Consider the following 19,814-nt stretch of genomic DNA (forward strand, 5'->3'; position numbering starts at 1 on the left):
CCTTCAAGCTCAGGCTCTCAGACAGACAACTTATTGTCAGACACGGCAGACGCTAACCCTAACCCGGGGCCGGCCCAAGCCTTTAAGCAGAATTGATTTGGGGGCCCCTACGGATTTGTATAATTACCATTAACATAATATATACCATTTTTTAATTAAGCTGTAATTTAATGTGCTCTTGGGGGCCCTCTGGTTGCCACAGGGGCCCTAACCAGCCGCTTAGTTCGCTTCTGCCTTGGGCCGGGTCTGTCTAACCCCAAATCTAACCATTGACTATGCCTAATAGGGTTATCTTAGTCCATGTTTGTGTGTGTACAGTGGACTGGGAGTGTTTCTGTGTATTTGTCTATGTTGGTAATGTACTGTGTATGTACTTTTTTCTGTGTTCAAGAAATGGTGGCATTCGTTGCAATGCGTTTTGTAATGTGTGCGCGATTACTGTCTGTGTGAAAGTGTGTGTGTGTGTGTGTGTGTGTGTGTGTGTGTGTGTGTGTGTGTGTGTGTGTGTGTGTGTGTGTGTGTGTGTGTGTGTGACAGAAAGATTCTTCTGGCAGTTCTGGATCACCATTAACTCAGTTGGCCTCTCCCACCTAGAAAAAGCTGCTTTACATTTCAGATGCATAAATAGATTTCTCAATTTACATCATCTCCCTCCCCTCCTCTCCTTTCCTCACAGCCAAAGATGCACTTCTCCAAACAACCCTGTGAACACCAGTAATAATGTGTCTTCTGGATGTAAATCACCAGATGACCTAACCCTAACCAGCAGTGCTGGAGTCTGGTGGTGTGTATTCACCCCACAGCCCTGCTCTCTGATGCTGCTGTCCTTTTAAGGTTCTCTTGGATCTCCTAATGCATCATGGAGGAACATGAGGTCTGTCCCAGGCTCAAACAGATGTGCTCTATTTCCTAAAGGTTGTGTTGTGGCAGTACTTGAGTTAGAGTAAAGGTCAGGGTTAGAGGTGCCGTCTACAGTGCCTCTTTGACCAGTGGGCTCTACAGGTTATGGGAGGGTTAGGGTTAGTGGTCCTGGGACAAACAGTGTACTTACACAATGGTTTAATATATATACACTTTGACTGAGATGTTCAATAAATAAATGGCTAGCTAGGACAAGACAGATGCAGATCTGGAGAGCAACATCCCACCTCGACCCTTCCTGTCATTGCAACATTATCTGGTGTTTCCTAGACAATCATTCCACTGGTCTTATTTCTCTGGGGTATTTAGCTGAACATGCACCTGGATCACTAACTTGTAGCTCATGCTACTCCGTCAGTCTTTGAGACTAGAGAGGAGAGAGAGGAGAGAGAGGAGAGAGAGGAGAGATGTGCCCAACAGCTGAGCCTTGAGAGCTGTGCAGCTGAAACACATTCAGGATACCATCGAAAAGGGACACATGCAGAATCACACTCTGAAGTTTGTGTTTATCTGTGTTGTGTATTCATCAATATATTAATATCTTACTTAGTCTTAATGTTACCTTTAATCAAGTGTACTTAGTTTTTGTTTAATTTTTTATAATTAAGCAGAAGTACCAGCTTCTAGCTCAGTGTTTAGATGAAGCAGTCTGTGGTTGCCAAGTATTATTCCCAGCAAAAGGCTCTACACTGTGTAGGAAGAGGAACAGTGTTGTTTGTGCGGTTCAAACACCCTCATCTCACATCCTTTAAAGACAGAATAGCTTTGATCTTGCATTCATACAGCAGGTTCAAAGTTCCTAGCTTCACATTGAAGACACACTCAGAACAGCAGTCTACAGACCCTGCAGTGGGCTCATACCAAGCTGTCATTATTATGAACAGTTCACACATTATGAAAAGCAGAGATGATACAGATCAATGGAGGATAAAAATGAAGTAGGATCAGAGAGAAGCTCTACAGGCAGCCGAGTACCTGTGACATCAGAGTAACTACAACCCTGATTCCAGAACCTTGTTCCTAGAGCTCTGTTACTAGAATGCAAGTACTAAAACCCTGTTACCAGAACCTACCTAGTAATCAAAACAATAATTCTCTGAACACTGTCACACCACCTCAACATCTGAGCAAAACTGAAACTGATAGAGAGACAAGCTCTCACAGAGAGAGGTCATAACTGTACCTCTCTTGAAGGACCAGCGTTTCATCCAGAGCTTGGAGAACAAGGGCCAGGAGTTGTTGAGGGGAGAGTCTGCCATGAGGTATGCCAGCCAGGCCAGGAAAGCTTACATACGCTGGAGTCCAGAGAGCAAGAGAGGCAGTGAAGGAGAGAGATAAAGACAGGAGTATCCTTGAGCCAGATCAGGGAGCCACTGGCTGAGGATTACTGAAGCAGTGACACAAAACAAGTCGCTCCATGAGAGGGGAGGAGGGAGAGAGGGAAAAAGAGAGAGAGGGGAGGAGGAAGAGACAGATATTGACAAAGGTAGGGAAGAGGAAAGACAGGGGGAGGGAGGAGATCTAGAGAGGGATCGGAGGAGGAAGGGAGCATGGCATTCAATAAGGCAACAGAGGACTTTGATGGTGAGGAAGAGAAAGGAAAGAGGGAGGAGAGGACAGCAGAGTTTGGTGCTAAAGTGGTAGTAGTAGTAAAGTAATCTTGGAGAAGGACAGTGAGAGATAGAGAGAGAGGGGAGCATGTGGTGTGTGTAATTGAAAAGAGAGGAAAGAGAAGAAAATAGAAAAAGGTGTAGCTGATTTTTAAACTAAGTCAGAATGTTCAAATATGTTCCAGATGTATATACGGTATAATGATTCTAAGCTTAACCCACTAAAAGGCTTTAAGTTGAACAGAAGATCATCTGACTGAAACAGAGTGATCCAGACTACTCCCTCAGCCGCTAAGGTGAACTGCGCCGGCTGTGCAAGAGTTTAGGAGTGACCAGTAGAGCTGTCAAAATGGATGCACTTCAAAAGTAAATAATACAGCACTTTCGCACGGACTGAGACTCAGCAAAGCCCCTAAAGACATTTTCCTCAGAACACACATACGGTGGTTCATGTGTTTCTCTAATACACTATTTTCCTCCTGCCACCAGTTACTCTAATTTAAATCAGAACTCACCAGCAAGAATGTTTCAGAACCTCCGGACAAGACAGTGAATAACCAAAATTCTAAAAGACTTTTTGACTATTGTCTGTGACGGCTGACAGTAGAGAGAAGAATGAGAGCAGTAGGGAGGACAGGGTGCCGTTAGACCACAGCTTCCTCTGTTGTACTTCCCTTCACTGCTGCTTGTGATCAGGACACACATGTTCACAACACACACATATCACATGAACCACACACACATACACACACACACATACACACACGCAGACACACACGTATCACATGAACCACACACACATAGACACACACATATCACATGAACCACACACACATACACACACACACGCAGGCACACACGTATCACATGAACCACACACACACACATATCACATGTTTCGAGTCAATTCTACTCTGTCATGGTGCAGAGTTCCGGTACAAAGTCAATGCAGTTAACATCCAATCTAGAAGTGCAAAAGAATAGCATTCATGTCCAGCAGTGAAAACATAAATCTCACAGTATAGTGGTGTTATGAAGCACCACACACAGCTGGCGCTTTCCAGACGAATTATTTAGTGTGCAGATAAAAAGGTAGCAGGTTTGAATCCCCCATAAGTCGCTGTCAATAAAAGCATCTGCTTAATGAACACATTTTAATTGTCGCTAACAGCTCTCAGCCGTACTGTACTAATGATTGTTTGTAATCTTATTGAGAGTTTAGGGTTAGTGGGTTACAGTAGCAGTTGGACACAATTTTCCATTCTTAAATGAGTCTTTAATTAAACTAAACTGCTATGATAGCCTGTTGACATGAGTCTTGTTAATGTCAAGCAGGGGCTAATCTTACAGCTTGCCGTCCTCATACAATAATAAAGTGAAGCTGTTTCTCTAGAGCTATGGCATTAATAAGCCAATTTAGTTTTTTTTATGTTAATGCGGTGTGTTAGTTCTTCATCAGTTGTTCCATAAAACATAACATGAATGTGTACAAAAGCAATAGGAAATTATATAAATAAACCTTTATGTGCTGCTACTCCAGAATCAGCTGAAGCCTCCTCTGACCCCCACCCCCAGCACTCCAAAGATTATATACCATTGGTATTTACTTACATTTATTCATTCAGCAGACGCCTTTATTCAAACTTACACCTTAGTCTCAGCTCTTTTGATTCTGTAATGAATGGGAAAATGTAAGTAGAAGTCTACTTAAGTCACTGACTGTCCTTGCTGTCTACAGAGCCAGACCCCACCCAAGAACAAATACCAGCAAGTAGGGCTACTACAGATACTAGCTAAGGGGATAGTGAAGATGCTGATGATGGTGAGTGAGTGAGGTAGACACTTGTTGGCTGTTTTGACTTATTAGTGAACTGCTGTACCACTGGCAATTACTTACACGTTAGGTCCCTTTTAGCTCTTTTGATTCTGTAATGAATGGCAAAATGTAGATTTATTTATAAGTAAAAAATAAACAAATTGGGTGCATTGCGTCAGGCACTGTCAAGAACACAGAGAAACAATTACAAATAAAGAAAAATTATAATACATAGTCTAACAAAAAAAGTGGTGTAAAATCGATCTTTGGCGATGAAAAGTCAGGGGGCAGGGGCCCACACCAATATTCTTTCAGGGAGCCCAGAATTCCTAGCAACGGCCCTGTAGGTAGTATAGTGCTGTCTTGAGACCTCGGTGTTAGGGATGGGTGAAGGTAGTATAGTGCTGTCTTGAGACCTCGGTGTTAGGGATGGGTGAAGGTAGTATAGTGCTGTCTTGAGACCTCTGTGTTAGGGATGGGTGTAGGTAGTATAGTGCTGCCTTGAGACCTAGGGGTTAGGGATGGGTGTAGGTAGTATAGTGCTGCCTTGAGACCTAGGGGTTAGGGATGGGTGAAGATAGTATAGTGCTGCCTTGAGACCTAGGGGTTAGGGAAGGGTGTAGGTAGTATAGTGCTGTCTGGAGGGCTGAGAGGGTTTAGGGTTAGTTACTCTACTTGCGTGCCCTGGCATCTGCTGTCAGTCAAGATAGTAGACCTCAGATGTTTTACCATGTACACTGATAAAGAGACCGTGGTTCACAGTATTACTGTACAGAACAGCACTCTGCTGTCCCTCAGATGTTTTAGGATTAGCTAACCTGTACAGAACAGCACTCTGCTGTCCCTCCCAGTATGCAGAAGGAGCCAACAGATGACGCATATTCTCCAATCCTTTTTTTTCATAATTTTAATATAAACAGTTAATTGATGAATAATTTACACACAGCAATATTTTATTTTCATATAAGTCCCCAAAAAATTCTGTACATGTCACTGCTTGGCTCTCCTTGAAAACATAAAAAAAAAAAACTGTCAAGCGTCATTTAGTAATTGCCCTAACCCTTGATCCTGTACAATATGGTTTGTTGTTGTGTGGTGGATGTGACTGAGTGGGATATTTATATGTGTGATACACTTAAAGACCATGGAACATTTGGGACCAGTGTGAGTGTTGCTACACATGTGGTTGCTATACAGTACATGTAGTCTCCTGTATGTATATGTACCTATGAGACAACACGACACATCAGTAGAGTTTCTAAAAACACAGTTCAAATCAGTTTAAAACGAGAATTGTGCTCCCAGACAACACACTGGGACTATGTAGGTGCAACAAGAGAAGAGGAGGAGCAGCAATCGTAAAGAACACAGAGGAACCCATGGCCACACTTCAACAAAGGAACACGCCAACTGAATGGACGGACACAGCTCAATAGAGACACTACGGGGGCCAGGAGACCTGACCTAGGACATCATCACTGGAACAGAACCCTTCTCTAGAACACTAGAACCCACGACATCACCTACCTCATCCCAACCAACTATCTGTCCACAAATCTTTTCCCACTCAGCAACAACTCTGACTGATTCTACAAAAATTAAAAGACCAAACAATTTCTGAGGGTGTAGTTACATCAATATTTTCAGATGTAGGACAGTTTGGCCGAATCATTTCATAACCACTGTAACCATGGTGACTACAACACATGTACACAACGTTTTTTCATGAAATAACAGACATTAGGACATAATATCACTCTACTCAAAGCTGTTTTCTTCTTGCTGCCAAATAACAGGGGTGGGCAGCTGTTTGAAAACTAGCACGTTTAGACAGAACTTAGACAATCTTTTCCACATTTAATTGGGATTTAATAACCATCAATTGGACAAATCCTAGCTTATAAAGAATCTTTGTGTTTGCTTGTTTTTCCCCCCCGAAAGAAAATGTGCAGTGGTCTTTTCCAGTCATTCACATAGAGAAAGCTAAATATAAAACCTAGGTAGTTTCCCCTTCAGAAAGCTAAATGTAAAACCTAGATAGTTTCCCCTTAAGAAAGGCAACAAGCAAAGTAATTTTCTTTCATACTCCAGATGATATTAGAGACACTTTTGAAACCAGACATTTAAGTTGAGGTGCTGCAGTGATTGTGAAGATTGTTGAGGTCATACAGGACATGACAGAACATGATAAACACATTAACATTTTAGGCCAAATATATCATGTTGCCTTGGTAACACTTCCAGACCATGATGGGGTAGTGTTGTGAGCAAAACACAACATTATTTAGCAAAACACAACATAAGTTGTTGTAGGACAACATACATTGATGTTCAATTCAATAATGTACAAGAGTAGTAAAAGTTTACAGTAAGAAAAGTTATTTTATTTGACCCTCCTTATTCTGGAGGGAAAAAAAACTACAGAAAAAAAACATCTCTAAACGTAATACTTTTTTCGTTTATCAAAAAAATACAATATAGAATGCTTTGTTCTAACCCTGCTGTTTCACCAGCATGCTCTGCCAAACCATATTTTAGGTTATCAGAGTTCAACCTAAATTAAGTGCTTTCATGTCTGGGGGCTGCAGCTATTTACAGTTTGGAGATTGTTTTGTATTATATTCTTTCTTTCAAATATTGGACTGTAAGCATATCAAATAGAGCTTTTAGAAATTGAAAGATGCCATCAGTTCCTGTTAATCACAGTTTGTCACATGTGATTTGAGTCTGGACTTGTCAACAACAACAAAATAACAACGTGAGAGTTGTGGAAAAGCAAATAATTTAAAACACGCTGTCTGTCAGCTCAGCCAACCAGAGACCAGTTCAACGTTTGAACGTTTGAAAAATTCCAATGTCCTCATTCACATAGATCCCAGCAGCTCCGCAGAACCAAGGAGGTAGGGCGCTGACTGCACTCCCCTGAAGGCATCACATGGCCGTATTCAACAGTTACAAAATAAAGGTCTCTCCGCTCTGATTGGTGGAAAGATATTCTTGGGGTCTTATATGAGGACAGTCTCAGCAAGGCACTATGAGTTGGAACCTGACTGCAATTCTAACAGCCAACCACTAGAGGCCATCACCACAGCACATTAGCGTGCTAAGCTGCGATCAGACATCTAGAGTGAGAGACCTGATCAGACGGAGGGTTGGAGCTGGAACCAAAAGGCTCCACCTACAGACAAGTCACAGAACTGTGAGGTCCTAGCAGGCGAATTAGGAGGTCAGAGATAATGAAGGCAGGTAGCTCCCTCTCTGCATCTCAGGCTGCCTCCCTGAGGAAACTACATTCTAGACATTTTCTCTGTTTTTATTTTTTTGGGGACGTTGTTATGGCACACAGGATTGTTCTAGTCCAGCACTCCCGGACCAGTGGGAGGGGGGGCTGCTTCACATCAACAGCACCCAATCCACGGCATGGATAGAAGGTTCTCTCTCGATATTCACAGTATAAAATAAAGATACAAACAACATGAACGGAAGAAGTTAAAACGACAAAAATTACAATAATTTAAAAAAATAAAATAAGATGTGGAGGATGTCTGTGAAGGCCTGGGGAGAGAAGACGATCTGGACACAGGGGGTGTACACAGTCTCACCTTGCCTTACACAGGGCAATGGGGGGGCAGTGGGTGGAGTTTACAAAAGACACTTAAGAAAAACTTCAAGAAGAATGTGATGAAGGTTGCTTCTTCTGATTTAAACATGGAAGTAAGAGCTTTCATCCTGAATCCCAGCTGAGCGAGGGCAACGTTGCTGGTTGTTTTCCTGCTGTGTGGCAGCACCTCTGGTGTACTGATGACACTGCAGGTGTTGCGTCTGAAGGTGACGCTGAGATTAGGGGACACAGACGGTGATTGATTCAACATGCTGAGGTAGACTGGCTGAACACACAGGCAGAACACCTGAGGTTCCTTCTCAACCCACTAGACTCCTCTCAAATTCTACTTTAAACAAGACTATTATTTACCTCTGACTAAAACTCCAACCAGACTTACAATAAAAATAATAAGATTCCTAACATTAGATACTGAAACAAATCTGTATGTGGGTATTTTCTTGCTTTCTTCAATATTCTAAGAGATTTTTCCAAAATGATAGTATATAAAATTAAAAAGAAATGTATTACCATTCTTACTGTGCATTAGAATGATCTAAAGAGGATCCTGAATAATCTTAACTATAAAGACAGGCATGGTGGTTTAACTAGACCACAACTTCAAGGACCAGCCAGTGAAAACTTGAAATCACATGACCAGAACAGCCTCCTCCCCCTAGCAACATACCATAGTAACATAACTTCACCTCTAACCTTAATTTGATAGGGCCTAAAAGCCCTTTACCTTGTAGAGATGTGATGTGATGTATGGGTAAAGGTTAGGGTATCTACCTTGTAGAAATATGACACTCTACCTGCCACACACGGCCCCGGCCAGATGCACAGAGCACTGACAGATGTGTGTTATATCTGGGGTTAGAAAAATAAAAAAATAAAAATCTTACCAGAAATGCTTCTGATGAAAGCAATACATATTTGAAACTATGTACAAAATCCATATTCTATATATTATATATAAAATATTGATACAAAAACAATATTCCATATATACTATATATTATATAATATATATTTGTTGACAACTAAAACATATCAAAGAAGCAGCTATTGGTCAGTCTGATGAACTCTTTAGTCTAACTTTTAACTGTTTAAATACCCTTCAGCCATAGGACACAGAGAGAAAACTGAAGAAAGGATAAACAAAATCAAATCAAATAAATTAAAACTGTTCACCAAACACCAAATGAATCTGTGTGAGAAGTTTGGAATTCTGCAGAACCACAAAATAAAAGATTTCCTCTACAAATAGATGTTAGTACTTGAAGAAAGTCTTTGCCACCTCCGAGAGCTCTGAAAAGTCAAAGCCATTGTCAGAGGACACATGAGTTTTTGACACATTTCTGAGTTAATAGGCTACAGGTAAGAAGGCCACAGGTAAGAAGGCCACAGGTAAGAAGGGTTAGGGTTAGGGGGGGTTAGTTTAGTAGAGGAAGGGAGGAGTAGAGGAAGGGAGGGAAGAAAGGAGTAGAGGAAGGGAGGGAAGAGAGGAAAGGAGGGAAGAGAGGAGTGGAGGAAGGAAAGGATTCTGTGTGTAGGTTTGAGGCAAAAGCTGCCTTCAGGTTCACGCCAGTTTATGTTCACAGTTTTATCGCATTTTCCTCCTCAGTCTTGAAAACATTTAGATGTAGATCCAGTCCTGATCTGGAACAGTCTCTACAGACACCAAACCTGACCAGCTTCCTGCAGTGCGGCTGCCTGACCCTAATGCTGACCCTGACCCTGAGCTCCACAGCCGCAGCACACTGACCCATCCGTCCTGAGATCTGAACACTGAACTCTGACTACATAATAAAATACTAATCATCAGAAAACCAGGGGAACCCAGGGGTGTGGAAGGATATGTGTGCTGAGGTGTGTGTGGGGAGGGTTGTGTGTGTGTGTACAATGTCGGTGAACGGGGTCAGGAGGTGTTAGGAAGGGCTGGATCGAGGCAAAGATAAGATCCGTCCGTTTTTCTTGCCCCCATTCATGTGAGTGTAGGAGATGTGTTCCTCGTAGTGACCCCCCCCCAGGGAACCCGAGGGGCCCGTGTCCCGATCCTCCCTCTGACCGTAGGAGGACGGGTCCAGAGGGATGCTCTCCATGTTCTCCAGGTCCAGGTCAAAGTCTTCACTCTCCGGAGCCTTGTTGTCCTCACTGTAGAAGAACGACATCTCCCTGAAGGATGGGTGCATCTCCTCCTTGAACATCTCGATGATGTCCTGGAAGGACGGACGCATCTTGGGGTTGTACTGCCAGCACATCTGCATGAGGCTGTGCCTGGAGGAGGAGAGACAGAGGTGAGGAGGATGGGAGGAGAGAAGGGGGTGAAGAGGATGGGAGGAGAGAAGGGGTGAGGAGGATGGGAGGAGAGAAGGGGGTGAGGAGGATGGGAGGAGAGAGGGGGGTGAGGAGGATGAGAGGAGAGAGGGGGGTGAGGAGGATGAGAGGAGAGAAGGGGGTGAGGAGGATGGGAGGAGAGAGGGAGAAAGGGAGTGTGTGTAACATGTTAAGTGTGTGTACTCACATCCTCTCCTCACAGTTCTCCGGGCGATCAAGGTAGCCTCCATCCATAACGAACTTGAGCACTTGCTCGTTGGACAAGCCCTGGTAGGGCTGCTCTGCTAGAGTGCTGATCTCCCACAGCACAACGCCAAACGACCTGCACACACACATCAACAAGGTCTTGTATGTGTGTATTTCAGGTGTGTGTGTGTCTGTGTATCTTAGGCATGTGTTGTGTGTGTGTCTCACCAGCAGTCAGAGTGGGCGGTGAACACCCCGTCCTTCAGAGACTCGGGGGCCATCCACCTAACAGGCAGCAGCCCCTTCCCACCCTTACGGTAATAGTCTGTCTCATAGATATCTCTGGTCATGCCAAAGTCTGCGAACACACGCACACACACATGATTATAAAACAGCTAGAGCAGAAATACAGTTTGGGAATCTTAGAGACTCCAATTCAAATTTGTACCATTCCATGATAAAGACAATATATTGTCATAGCAACAACATGAATAGCTGTCATGAAAATTGACTCAACAAGGAGAGGGGTTTAGGGTTAGGACAGCAAGGGAGCGGGTTAGGAAAAGGAGAGGGTCAGGAAAAGGGGAGGGTTAGGGTTAGGACAAGGAGAGGGTCAGGAAAAGGGAAGGGTTAGGTTTATGGAAGGTCTCAAACCATTGCTGGGTTGGAGTTGCACGGGCACAAGTCCACAATGTTAATTCATAGTGATTTACTATCCCACGGAAAAGAGGTGAAATACGAAGTAACATTTTTAATTGAGCCACACACTCCCCTCGTTTTATTTAGCACGACTTAGCACATGTTCCCAGTTTCTGAATTCACACTCAACCAAAATAGGCAAAGAAAGGGGAATTTTTATGTAGGGTTGTTAAGTTAAGAGGGTTTATTTAGTGCAGGGTTAGGGCGCATCGTACCTCCAATCTTCACGGTGTAGTCCTCGGCCACCATGCAATTCCTGGCCGCCAGGTCTCGGTGAACGAACTTGTTGGCGTTGAGGTAGGCCATGCCATCGGCTATCTCTCCAGCCATCTGGATCATCTCCCCCAGAGAGGGAGGGGGGCGGCCAGGGTTGTTCTGGGAAGAGCACAGGTCCATAGTTAACCCTAAACCTGGAGCACAGGGACCGATGCTGTGTGTGTGTGTGTATTGGTTTGTGTTTGAATTGGTGTGTGTGCGTGCATGTGTGTTAAGTACCTCAGAGTCAGGTCGGAGACAACGCAGATAGCTCTTCAGGTCTCCGTGAGTCATAAGTTCCATGACGACCAGGGTGGGCTGTCCCTTAGAGACCACGCCCAGCAGACGCACCTGGGGGGGAGGTTAGGGTTAGCACTGCCACACGCCCACCACACGTCCCTTGGTGCCTAACAGGGAACAGAAGACCCATTGTGATGGAGGTAGTTGGAGTGGTCTTACCACATGGTGGCAGCTAAATGCCTTCATGACGGACGCCTCGTTGAGGAACTCAATCCTCTCCCGCAGGCTGGCTGATTCGTTCACCGTCTTGACCGCCACGCGCGTCTCCCCCTCGCCCTTGATGATGTCCTTGGCCAGGCCCTCGTACACCATGCCGAACGAGCCCTGCCCCAGTTCACGTAGTACCGTCATCTTCTCCCTCGCTACCTCCCACTCGTCCGGAACATACACTGGACACACACACAGGGAGTGTGTGAGAGGGAGTGTGTGGGCAGGAGTGTGTGAGGTGTGAGATGAGTAGCTGCTCACCATCATTGGCACTGAGGTACTCAGGGTTGGAGGAGGCAATGAGAGGTCCAGTAGGTCCTTCTGTTTGTCTGGACACACACACACAGTCAGATAACGATAATGGGTCACATGACCTCCAGGATCACATGACCTGGTGGATCACATGGTCTCCTTACTTCTTCTTGAAGACGTAGAACACTCCACCTCCCACAAACATCAGCAGAATGAAGCAGATCACTGGGCCAATCACAATCTTCCATGGACTTGTGTCCTCTACAAAAACAGATCCGCCACTCGTTAATGAGCGCCGGCTTCAGAGATCAGTCCAGAGGCTGTATGTGTGTGTTCTGTAAACATTGTGTGTGTGTGGCCAAACTCACTGTCAGCCATGAAGAAGAAGGCGGGCTGGGACCAGGAGCCGTTCCCAGCCAGCGACGTGGCGCGGATCCTCACGGTGTAGTTCCCAGGATGCACAACTCTCACCTTGCAACCCCCCAGCCGGGCATATGTCAGCCTCGACACACAGTGTTTGGTCTCCTGGAAACACTCAAACAGTTACACACCCACACACAGTTACACACCCACACACAGTTACACACACAGTCTCAGAACAAGTGTGTGTACATCAAAGCAAGTCTTGCGGCAGACCCCCCCCCCACACACACACACACACACACAACTCCTTCCCACCCAGTCCTACACACACAGAGCAGAAGGTGTGAGGTGAGAGGTCCAAGGTGTGAGAGGTACTGACTTCCTGGTCGCCGAGTCTCTTGTAGTGCAGCTCGTAAAGGATAATCATCCCATTGGGTGACTGTGGCTCCTCCCACTTGATGTAAACAGAGTCTGGTTGGTCAGCCAAAATCTCATGGGTTACCGGGCCAACCATGTCATCCGCTTTATCTGAAAAACAAAGAGTAAGAGAGGGAAGGAAGGAGGCAGGAGAGGAAGAGAGAGAAGGAAGGAGGCAGGAGAGTAAGAGAGGGAAGGAAGGAGGCAGGAGAGGAAGAGAGAGAAGGAAGGAGGCAGGAGAGTAAGAGAGAGAAGGAAGGAGGCAGGAGAGGAAGAGAGGGAAGGAAGGAGGCAGGAGAGGAAGAGAGAGAAGGAGGGATGGACAGAGGAGAAGGAATTGCACTACATTACAATTCCTGTAATATTTGTAATTTATATTGTAAATTGGCAACAATTTTATTTTATGGCAACTTATATTTTATTTTATTGTATATTTTGTTTTAATTGTATTCCACTTAGTATTGATAGTTTATGTATCCTTAGTATAGTTAGACCACATATTTCAATTTAAGATTCCTATTTGTTTATTGTATGCACCTTCCTGCCAAAGCAGAAAGCAAGCAAGTTTGTCTGTGCAAACTTTCATGGCAAATAAATCCCTTTCTGATTCTGAGAAGAAGAGGATATCTTTAGTGAGTTTCATATTCTGTTTTGGTGTGTGTTATACTAGTGTGTGTGTTGCTGTGTGTTGTACTAGTGTGTGTGTGTGTGTGTGTGTGTGCAGCTCACCCTCTGGCAGTGTGCGTGCGCTGACATAGGTGGGCATGCTGCAGCGCATGCTGTCGGAGGGGTGGTTGCAGGCGTGGATCTCGATCTTGTAGCTGGTGAAGTGGCGCAGGTTAGGGATGGCGCCCGACTCCCGGGGGAAGGTAAACATGAGCTTGATGCCCTCACCAGGGCGGGGCGTGGTCGAGGCGTTTGGAGGGCTGGGGGGCGTGGTCAGAGGGTAGGGGGGGGTGGTCAGAGTGAGGGTGCCGTTGGCCACGCCCACTGAACGACGGCGGCGAGATGGCCTGAGAGAGGAAGAGGAATTTAACCCACACATGCACACACATACACATAGATATATACACACACATGCATACACACACACACATAGATATATACACACACATATATACACACACATACACACACACATAGATATATACACACACATATATACACACACATAGATATATACACACACATATATACACACATATATACACACACATACATACACACATATATACACACACATACACACACACATAGATATATACACACACACACACAGATATATACACACACATACATACACACACACAGATATATACACACACATGCATACACACATATATACACACACACATAGATATATACACACACATACATACACACATATATACACACATACATACACACACCCCCCCCCCCGTACCTGATCTCGAACACCTCGTTGTGGAGATAGTCCTCGAAGGTCTTGCGGTACTCGGTTTCCTCCGCCTCTCTCTTCAGCTGGATCTCTGTCTTGGGGCAGGAGCAGCAGCGTGCCCCGCCCCCCACCTCTTCAGTCTGGTTCCACCTCCGCTCCTCCTCACTGTCCATGTGGGTGGGGGTCCGAGAGGGCAGCTTCATACCTGCAGGACACACACACACAGACAGAGAGAGACACACACACACAGTGTGATAGCGATACAGTGTGTAAGGGTCTCCCCCCCCCCCCAGCTTCTGGCAGTAGTCAAACTCCCCTCCTCCCCCCTCACCCTTCTGGCAGTAGTCAAACTCCCCCCCTCACCCTTCTGGCAGTAGTCAAACTTGTAGAGGTCGCTGTCCTCCGGCTGCTGCTGACAGAACACCAGGTAGTGTGTGATGTTGCCGTTGGCGTCGGCGGGGGGTTTCCACTTGAGGATGAGGTGGGAAGAGGAGTTGGAGAAGGAGATGGGGTCCAGCGGAACCGAGGGCTCTGGGACCACAACACAATTTAGAGGGCTCCTCAATGGACACCACAACACAACACATGTTACAGGGTTCCTCATTGGACAACACAACACATGTTAGAGGGAATTTGTTAGAATGGAGATGTGAGGGTAGGTGTGTGTGTATGTTGAGACTCACTGGTGGCGTCTGTGCGTACATAGAGGATCCTGCTCTTGGCTCCACGTTCCTGGTGCTCGTCGGAGGCAGACAGCTGCGTCTTCACCATGACGGCGTACTGCGTCCAGGGCTTCAGGGGGTGGATGAGCAGGCCTGGTTCCAGCTGCTCCTTGTTGTCAGTGGCACGCGGCGGCGGGTCCACATCAGCGATCACCCAGCTGTTGGAGCCACACGCGTCCTGCCCTGCAAACTCTGTCACGTTGTCGTAGGGCCTGGAAGAGGGGTAAGGGGTTGAACCACTGTGTTGTGCATATGAGGAACACCCTCCTCCTCCCAGCCTCCCTTCTATCCCTCCCTCCAGCCTCCCTCCCAGCCTCTCCCCTCAGCCTCCCCCGAGCCTCCCTCCTATCCCTCCTTCCAGCCTCCCTCCCAGCCTCTCCCCTCAGCCTCCCCCGAGCCTCCCTCCTATCCCTCCTTCCAGCCTCCCTCCTATCCCTACCCCCAGCCTCCTTCCCAGCCTTTCCCCCAGCCTCCCTCCCAGCCTCTCCTCCCAGCCTCTCCTCCCAGCCTCTCCTCCCAGCCTCTCCCCCCAGCCTCTCCCCCATCCCCACCAGTACTCACGCCTCCTTGTACAGGACCATGAAGCCCAGTAGGTCCCGGTAGTCCATGGGCCAGAAAGGCTGCCATCGCACCATGATCTTGTCTGAGGACGTCTTGACCATCGTGAAGTTCAGGACCTGGTTCTCGCCTGTGTAACCATGGAGACAGACACTCAGGTATCACATGAGGGTACAGCTCAGTGGCAGGGCTACTCAAATACAAATCTTCAGGTTACACATGGACATTTTTCAACAAGACAAAGGTCTGTTAATTAAGGTCAGTCAAGCTACTGTTTATTGGCATAATAGGCACATCGGTTTTGTTCTCGTTGGGGGGAGGATGAATGCATGAACTCTGTAGTGTCAAGAGATCCTGAAGAGAATAAAGAGTGCAGTCAGACGGAGTCTCACAGGAGGCCTGGTCCCCGTTGGTGCGGAGAGAAATGTCGTTTTTCTGGTTCCTCTGCTGCGCGCCTGTCACATTCTCCATGGTGCGGATCTCCGACATGCAGAGTTTGGAGTTGTAGTGCAGGAAGGTGCGGCCGTGCAGGATGGTCAAGTTGTGGCTGGACCAGTCCCACAGCTGACGCAGGTTCTGGTTGTCCAGAGCGTAGAACGCAAAGTGCCTGAGACACACACACACAAGGCCAGGGAGACAGGTGGGGACAAGGTAGAGCATCAGATGAAAGCTATAGATGGAGGTTAGGGGTGTTGTAGTTTTATAGATGGGTTTTGTAGCTGTATAGATAGGTGTTGTAGTTCTATAGATGGGTGTTGTAGTTCTATAGATGGGTGTTGTAGTTCTATAGATGGGTGTTGTAGTTCTATAGATGGGTGTTATAGTTTTATAGATGGAGGTTGTAGTTCTATAGATGGAGGTTGTAGTTCTATAGATGGGTGTTATAGTTCTATAGATGGAGGTTGTAGTTCTATAGATGGGTGTTATAGTTCTATAGATGGAGGTTGTAGTTCTATATATGGGTGTTATGATTCTATAGATGGAGGTTGTCGTTCTATATATGGGTGTTATAGTTCTATAGATGGGTGTTGTAGTTCTATAGGTGGGTGTTATAGTTCTATAGATGGAGGTTGTAGTTCTATAGATGGGTGTTATAGTCCTATAGATGGAGGTTGTAGTTCTATAGATGTTATGTGGTGTGTACATGTTCTTACTCTGACTCTAGTTTTTCTCCACGGATCAGATGCAAGTTGCGTAAGAAGGAGAGGGAGACGAGGGCGTAGGCTCTGCGGACGGTCAGGTGGCCTGTGATCTCCTCCAGCTGGCCCAGGTTTGCCTCCAGTTCCGCTGCTATGTTGTCTGAGGGACAGACAGACAGGCAGACAGGTAGAGAGACAGGCAGACAGACAGACAGACAGACAGACAGACAGACAGACAGACAGGCAGGAAGGCAGGCAGGCAGGCAGGCAGGCAGGCAGGCAGGCAGGCAGGCAGGCAGGCAGGCAGGCAGGCAGACAGGCAGGCAGGAAAGTAAACAGGCAGGCAGACAGGCAGGCAGACAGAAAAACATGTTCGAATTTTGTAGTTTTTCATCATTTAAATTCATGATGAAAAAGCATGTTGTTGTTAATAGTGATGTTTGTAGGGGTGATAATGTTGTTGTTGGTGGTGATGTTTGTAGTGGTGATAATGTTGTTGTTGGTGGTGATGTTTGTAGTGGTGATAATGCTGTTGTTGGTGGTGATGTTTGTAGTGGTGATAATGTTGTTGTTGGTGGTGTTTGTAGTGGTGATAATGTTGTTGGTGGTGGTGTTTGTAGTGGTGATAATGTTGTTGGTGGTGGTGTTTGTAGTGGTGATAATGTTGTTGTTGGTGGTGATGTTTGAAGTGGTGATAATGTTGTTGGTGGTGGTGTTTGTAGGGGTGATAATGTTGTTGGTGGTGGTGAAGGTCTTGTTGCTGTACTCACTGCCTCCACGGATCTTGATGGACATGCTGCCGTTGAGCACAGTACATCCTCGCAGTGCCTGGGCTGCTGTCACTGAGTCCACAACCTTATCCCCCGTACACAGCTTAGGACACAGGCCAGCACACGGAGAACACATTAGCCTGCAGACACACACACATGCCTTTCAGGATTTCATTCTCAGAACAGGAGGCCAGTCAGACTCCAGGGACAGAGGCCAGTCAGACTCCAGGGACAGTTCATTCACAAATGAGCTCTCAGGTTATCTTTCATCCCTGGGAGAGAACAGAATCCCACTGTCTTGGAACTGACCCTCTCCCCATCCGGCTACAGAGATCCTCTCTCTGGCCCCCATCCCGCTACATAGACCCTCTCCCCATCCGGCTACAGAGACCCTCTCCCCATCCGGCTACAGAGACCATCTCTCCAATCTCTCCCCTCCACAATCTAAACAAAGCCAGATTGCTTCTCAAATCTCCTCCCAAGTGAGGGGGGTGCTCAATCCAATCATACCAAAACTAGAGGGAAATGAGATGATGAGATCACTGGGCTGTCTCAGCATGCATCTGGCTATCCAACTTAACAATGGACCCAGCATCTCTCCAGGTAGAGTAGCACTCACGTGGTAGAGTTCATGGTGGTGTACCCAGAGGGACACTCCGGGATACAGGCTCCGTTGTGGATGACGTACTCGTGGCAGTCAGGGTTCTTGCTTTGCTTACACTGGTCGTGGAGCTCCTGGCAGAAGGCATGTGAGATACAGCGCCAGCCCTTGTAGACGTAGTGTCCGGGGGGGCAGGTGTCCACACAGCTGGGCCCGTGCTGGAGGTTCCTGCAGGAGACACAGCTGCTGGCGTTGCCCTCCTGGGAGCACCCCCCCAGGCACTGCTCATGGCAACACTGGCCCTGAGGGGTACAGGCACGGTTTTTACAGTTGGGGGGACACACTGGTGGAGAAAGAGGGAGAGGAGAAAGATGGTTAAGAGTTATATCCAAAACAGGAGCATATCCTCTATTAACACGTTTGATTTCATATCCTCCTGATCCATTTCCTGATCCAATCTGAGAGAAGACTGCGGTCTGCAGTCGCAGGGCTGGGATGAGCCTCTGCTCACACACAAGACTGCAGGTCTGCAGCTACCAGCTAAATCATACAGAAAGTCCAAGCAGGGTAAAACCACAACATGGAATTTATCAGGATTGTTTAATTTCATTTTTAATTAAACTAGAGAGGGAACAATTTCTGGGGAAATTGTAGGGTGTGCTTGCTTGTTTTGGTTGCAGGAGTCCGTATTTAAATTACATTTTACAACTGATATTTCTGTATATTTTATATTAAAATGCATAGATTACTTATAATTTATAAAGATTACATAGATTTAAAAGCATTTTTATTTTCTGCTCATTTACAACTCAAAATACTAAGAGTGAAGAGTAGAATGAAATAGTTTTCTTCTCATTTCCCCTGCAAGAGGGAATGGTGATCAGCAACCTCATAGTTGAATCAAAGCGAATACATTTGGCAGACCGGTGTAAAAATTGACCTAATCTCTATGACTTAAACGTCATTGTAAGTTTTTCCCTTCTAATGATATTTTCAGGCATTTGGCCTACTCATATTGCATTCATTCATTAATAAAGAACCCCCTTTGAAATGTATTTTAACAGCGACGTTCCCAGCAGTAGCTAGCTATCTCAGATGGAATCGCAATTCAAATAGTATCATCTGCTACCTGAAAATATGCCCCCAAAAACGTAAATAACCTTGACATTTCCTCAGGATAAAATGTTTTGTCTAGTAATTTGAATTCTGAATTTGAAAGGGGAGGCAAAAAAAATACACACTGCTGGCTGTTAGATTGTTTTAAAGTCTCCTTTCTGTTCTAAAAAGCTTTTGAAAATGTGATTGACGTCATACACATCGTACGACCAGAGCTACTGCTTTACGGCAAGCTCTGGTCACTCACTTTTTTCTCTCAGGGCATTGACAACACAGCTGACAGGTTAGGCTCTCCCTGTCAGTACACATGCTAGAAAGAGTTTTGGCTAGCTAATGTTGTTGCTAATGTTGCCAATGCTCTGACATTCTGATTCCGCTTCAGATGCCATCAAGCGGGAGCTCTGGTCGTATCAGTCCTTCACTAACCAATCAGCATTCATTAGCAGAATGCTAGCGTGTTATGGGCAACAACAACTCACCCTGTAATAAATCAAAAGGACATAAGTACTCGTTCATTCAACTTT

General features: G+C 45.9%; 1 protein-coding gene across 2 annotated transcripts in view; it reads right to left on the reverse strand.

Moving 5' to 3' along the window:
- Positions 1–5,236: 5,236 nt before the first annotated feature.
- LOC146254208 (insulin receptor-like) overlaps positions 5,237–19,814 on the reverse strand; it is a 40,343-nt gene continuing 25,765 nt past the window's right edge. For both annotated transcript variants that reach the window (XM_084675941.1, XM_084675942.1), the window contains exons 3-21: positions 18,193–18,517; positions 17,574–17,713; positions 16,819–16,963; positions 16,057–16,271; positions 15,668–15,794; positions 15,068–15,318; positions 14,748–14,915; positions 14,391–14,589; positions 13,697–13,980; positions 12,930–13,078; positions 12,556–12,712; positions 12,352–12,448; positions 12,197–12,264; positions 11,888–12,117; positions 11,669–11,779; positions 11,389–11,548; positions 10,703–10,832; positions 10,476–10,610; positions 5,237–10,228 (exon numbers count right to left, since the gene is read on the reverse strand). In XM_084675941.1, coding sequence (XP_084532067.1) covers positions 9,880–10,228; positions 10,476–10,610; positions 10,703–10,832; positions 11,389–11,548; positions 11,669–11,779; positions 11,888–12,117; positions 12,197–12,264; positions 12,352–12,448; positions 12,556–12,712; positions 12,930–13,078; positions 13,697–13,980; positions 14,391–14,589; positions 14,748–14,915; positions 15,068–15,318; positions 15,668–15,794; positions 16,057–16,271; positions 16,819–16,963; positions 17,574–17,713; positions 18,193–18,517 — 3,440 coding nt within the window. In that variant the 3' untranslated portion in view covers positions 5,237–9,879. The remainder of the gene's footprint in view (positions 10,229–10,475; positions 10,611–10,702; positions 10,833–11,388; positions 11,549–11,668; positions 11,780–11,887; positions 12,118–12,196; positions 12,265–12,351; positions 12,449–12,555; positions 12,713–12,929; positions 13,079–13,696; positions 13,981–14,390; positions 14,590–14,747; positions 14,916–15,067; positions 15,319–15,667; positions 15,795–16,056; positions 16,272–16,818; positions 16,964–17,573; positions 17,714–18,192; positions 18,518–19,814) is intronic.

Source organism: Hypomesus nipponensis, chromosome 16 (assembly GCF_054491055.1).
Source record: "Hypomesus nipponensis isolate SF chromosome 16, ASM5449105v1, whole genome shotgun sequence".
Taxonomy (NCBI): Eukaryota; Metazoa; Chordata; class Actinopteri; order Osmeriformes; family Osmeridae; genus Hypomesus; species Hypomesus nipponensis.